General features: G+C 39.9%; 1 protein-coding gene across 1 annotated transcript in view; it reads right to left on the bottom strand.

Moving 5' to 3' along the window:
- Positions 1-1,705: 1,705 nt before the first annotated feature.
- cdk9 (cyclin-dependent kinase 9 (CDC2-related kinase)) overlaps positions 1,706-4,374 on the bottom strand; it is a 5,561-nt gene continuing 2,892 nt past the window's right edge. The window contains exons 6-8 of the mRNA XM_035668194.1: positions 4,116-4,287; positions 3,303-3,451; positions 1,706-3,206 (exon numbers count right to left, since the gene is read on the bottom strand). Of these exons, the coding sequence (XP_035524087.1) occupies positions 2,841-3,206; positions 3,303-3,451; positions 4,116-4,287 (687 nt within the window). The 3' untranslated portion in view covers positions 1,706-2,840. The remainder of the gene's footprint in view (positions 3,207-3,302; positions 3,452-4,115; positions 4,288-4,374) is intronic.

The following is a 4,374-nucleotide window of genomic DNA, read 5'->3' as shown; positions in this document are numbered from 1 at the left end:
TCATTCGAATTTAGAAGATTTTCAGGTGATTATACACTAATGAAAACATACCTATAAATATTATATTCCATTTCTGCCCATTGAGCCAAACTGTTATACACTGGACCTTCAAGATGTGATTCTATATTTACATGTCGCTTTTAACTTTTAACCATCTTCAAAATGTGGTTGTCTTTTTAACATAGTGAGCCTAGCACATAGCATATCTCAGTACTGGAAGCTTGCTCAACTGTTATTGGAGCACGGAGCAAAAAGCAAGCAAAAGGGTCAATTATCTTAGTTATTTATAAATCTTAGAAAAATTTAAAACAATAAGATTTCCACAAATAACTGTTTAGTGTTAATTGTTAGTTTGACCTTTGTGCAGTCAAACCAGAGTAAAGTGATTTCAAATGATTTCAAATGATTTCAAAAGTATTTATGTAATTATGAGTAACATGAGTGTAATTATAATATATATATAATCAGGGTTGAGTGAGGTCTTTGCTGAAACGTGTATCCAGTACAGATAATGTACTTAGTTATGAGCACAAGTATCATCAGGGTAAAAAGTGTTAATATCCGTACTCTTAAATTAAGCAATTTATATTCTTTTTAAAACTAATTCTGTAAATAGTTTTCTTACTTTTGTGATCAAAAAACGTTGCTCTGAAGCTCTGTTCTCTCATAAATAATAAAAATAAACAACTTCTGATAGCAACCCATATCAAAACTCTGCACTGGATCAACTTAAAACTTCTTGGTACATGCAGTATTCTGAGCCTGATAAAGCAAATAGAAGTAAGCGGATTATATTGACAAAAATGAGAATAAAAGGACTATTTAGAGAAAGTGAAAATTCATTAATTACAGTAATAGAACAATTATCAGGAAGGAAATGTTGATTAAATAGCTGTTAAATATGGTGTATATATCAAAATATCTTATATCTCATCTTTCTGGATCCTCATGCAATCCATAATAAAATTATCTAAACTGATTGTTCACCATTTTGCGAGTCTATTTCTATAGTGCCGATTGCCCCTTAGACAGATTATCGACTTTATATGGAGTTTTTGTAGTCAAAAATTGATAAATGCAGCTTTAAAATCAACTAAGGACTAACTAAGGTTCTAGATGTAACAGTTAATGGAGTTTCTACATGAAACCCATTTCAACAGGGATGTGTTAGTGGGTTTTAGAGGGAAAAGAATATTTTACTTCGAGCATATTTTTTGGAAGTAATGATAGGATTGGCTGCTTTGATTGATTGTAGTGATTCTAGTTTGATCATTGATTGACTGTGAAGACTACATAATCTTCAAAACCTAAGGGATTCCTTAAGACAAAAACCCATACTGTTTTTAACATTTGCCCTTCAAGCAAACAGGAGTACATGGGTACAATGTTCTTGTGTTTCATTATGCTGGAGTAGCTAGTGTGTAGCTGCTGTTCAATGATACAGTAATATGATGCTGCCACCTACTGGAGGCAGCTAGAGGCATCATGGGTCTTCCACTTGGTTACAGTTTTCTTCATGTTTTATTTACATAGCTAGTACAGCAGTGGTGAAAAGTCTGGATATGTAGTTTATACTGAAAAAGATTCAGTGTAAAATTCTTTGTGTTTGTGGGGGCATCTGGCAATATCACCAACACCAGCTCATACAAGGGGTATATTTTCAGTGTTTTGAGTCAAACTCCCAGGAAGTGCCATGATCACACAGTTTAGGAAAAATAATCACTTTATTTTGGATATGTCACATTTAGACATGTTCAGAAATTGTTGAACACAGTGGAGTTGTGTCACATACACACTGTCACACGTCCCCACACACTTCAGGGCCCCGAATTTACAGTCCTACATTCAAAGGATTACATTGACATAAAAATTTGTTTATTGATGTAGAAGTGAATTGAAGTATAACTAAGTAATAGTTTTGCTAGAGGTCGGTATGTTGGAGCAATAATGAACTATGAGCTATGGTTAAAGCTCTGGGAAAAAGGGAGGGAAATATGAAAGTAAAATATACGAATGCTGAATGTGCACTTATGCCTTGCAACAGTCAAGTCAAACAGACGTTTTGGGACCCTGGGAATGAAACTCAGCTATCTTTCATGGCTCTGATTGGTTGACACCTAACACCATTAGGAGCACTAGGAGGAACCTAATTTTTTCTCTGATTATCTGTCTCATGTTCTGTCAGGATATAGTGAATGTTTCAGAAAATATGATTTAGTTTTTTAATAAAAATTACCTACTGCAGCTTTAATTGCTCAACTACACCTGGGCAAGACAAGGGAAGCAAAACTCTCTGAAATATTAAGTTATTTTTCAAGGTCAGTTGAAAAATATCAAAATTATAATCTGATTTGGATAATGTGTCAATCCTGCTCAAACAGTGGCTCAATGAAACCAAGAACGGAAGCCACCACAGGTGGTGTCCCTGTAACATGGTTTAATTAAAAGTTTCATTTTATTATAAATAAAAACCTTAAAAATACTGCACAGTCTGTAAAGACACTGCCGTTTCTGTACAAAACATTGATCAAACAAGTGTGGAAATGCCAAAAAACTAAAATGCCAGACTCACTAACAAACTTGGGTCACTAACAACCCTAACAGTTTGTTTACTCAAGGGACCACATGAACACACCATGTGCACAGTTGAGCATCTGTCTCATCATCATCAGGAAAACAGTTGAAACATAACACCTGCTTCACACAGAACAACGAGACCTCCAGGTAATGCACGTAAAACTCCACCAAAAAAAGAATGTGTAGCGTTCCTTGATAAAAGGCTGGCTGGGAAATTAAGTTAGTCCAAACAGGAACTACTGGTCCATGAACTCCTTCAACCATTAAAACACTCGATCGAACTCAGTCTGGCTGGTGGTGGCTGGGTTTCTGTTCTGATTGGGCTGCTGCTGCGGCATGTGCCCCCTCCGCCTGGGCGGGGCCAGATATTCAAACATGGAGGTGTTGTGGGTGGAGAGCATGTTCTTCAGATCAGACGGCATGGGGTCGGACCAGAAGAAGTCGTGGTTGAGCGCGTCGTCGCTGTCTATGCGCTGTGCCGGGTCCAGGACCAGGAGTTTGTCGATCAGATCCAAGGCGTACGGGTCCTTGACGTAGGCTTTGAGACGATCCTTCACCTTCCTCTTTTGGCCTTTGGGCAGCTCCATTTTCTGGTAGAGCTCGTACTTCTTATCCACGCTAGGCCACACCTGACAGGAAAAGGAAGCCGATCAGGGTTTGGTTGACAAAGACTACGAAATGTGTCACCAGGTAAAAAGGTTCAGCCCGAGCTGCTGTCATCTTACCTCAGCAGTGATGGAGCCACACAGCTGGCTGATGAGAGTGAGCTGGTGCTGCTCCGTGTTGCCTTGCATTATGGGACTTCTGGTCCACATCTCTGCCATGATGCAGCCCCCTCCCCACAGGTCAATGGGGGGGCCGTAGTCTCGCTCACCTACCGAAAAAATAAACCAAATCATTTCTGTCACCGACTGAAAAATGAGGGGAAAATCTGAAGGCCGTTTGTCATTTTGACAGATTAACACAGAGAGCAACGTGCAACCACATGTAGACCACCTGCCATTAACTGCCATGTGGTTGAAAAAGATAAAAAGAGGGATTGATGCAGTCAGTTCCCACTCAGGAACTCCCATTCGGCTCTTCTCAGCACTGTGGAGTTGTATGCGGCAGTCTCAGTGGATAATGATGTGAATTGACTACAGTTTTCCTTCTAACCATCAACGGCTGGGTGGCGAAAAGCTAAGAGTCAGTTCCACTCACATCTGGTAAACAGGCAGGCTGAGTGAGTGAGGGGCTATAAGTACAGTTCGACAATTTTCATTTTGACAGACGATAAAGTGTAACAAGCTCTGTGCTAGTCTGTATTGAGCTTAAAGGAACACTGATGTTGTCATTTTTGATTGTGTCCTTTGTGAAGCATCAACGAATGCTATAAATTATTACTGAAGGCCTTTCTGATGTTTGATGAATGACAGATGCAGTGTCACTGCAGGAGCCAGCCAACAGTGAACTGCACTGCATCCATTCATGGCATTAACAGGAAGACAAAGGAGTGCGTGTGTATATTTCTGCCTGCGTGTTTTATGGTTGTCTCTTACCCAGCAGCAGCTCCGGGGGTCTGTACCACAGTGTGACCACGCGGTTGGTGTAGCGGTTCCCCTGGCTGTTCTTAGCCAGGCTGAAGGCTCGAGCCAGACCAAAGTCGGCCAGCTTCAGGACACCATCTCTGGTGATGAGCACGTTGGCTGCTTTCATGTCTCTGTGAAGAATCTGATCCGAGAGAAGGCCATATTATGATTAAGACCACAAGCCTTTTTAACAGGGAGATTAATAAAGAAATGAGGTGGCATTTCTACT

The sequence above is a fragment of the Morone saxatilis genome, unplaced genomic scaffold, assembly GCF_004916995.1.
Source record: "Morone saxatilis isolate NCDOM2014 unplaced genomic scaffold, NCSU_SB_2.0 Contig21, whole genome shotgun sequence".
In the NCBI taxonomy this organism is placed as follows: Eukaryota; Metazoa; Chordata; class Actinopteri; family Moronidae; genus Morone; species Morone saxatilis.
This window is presented reverse-complemented; position numbering and strand designations above follow the sequence as displayed.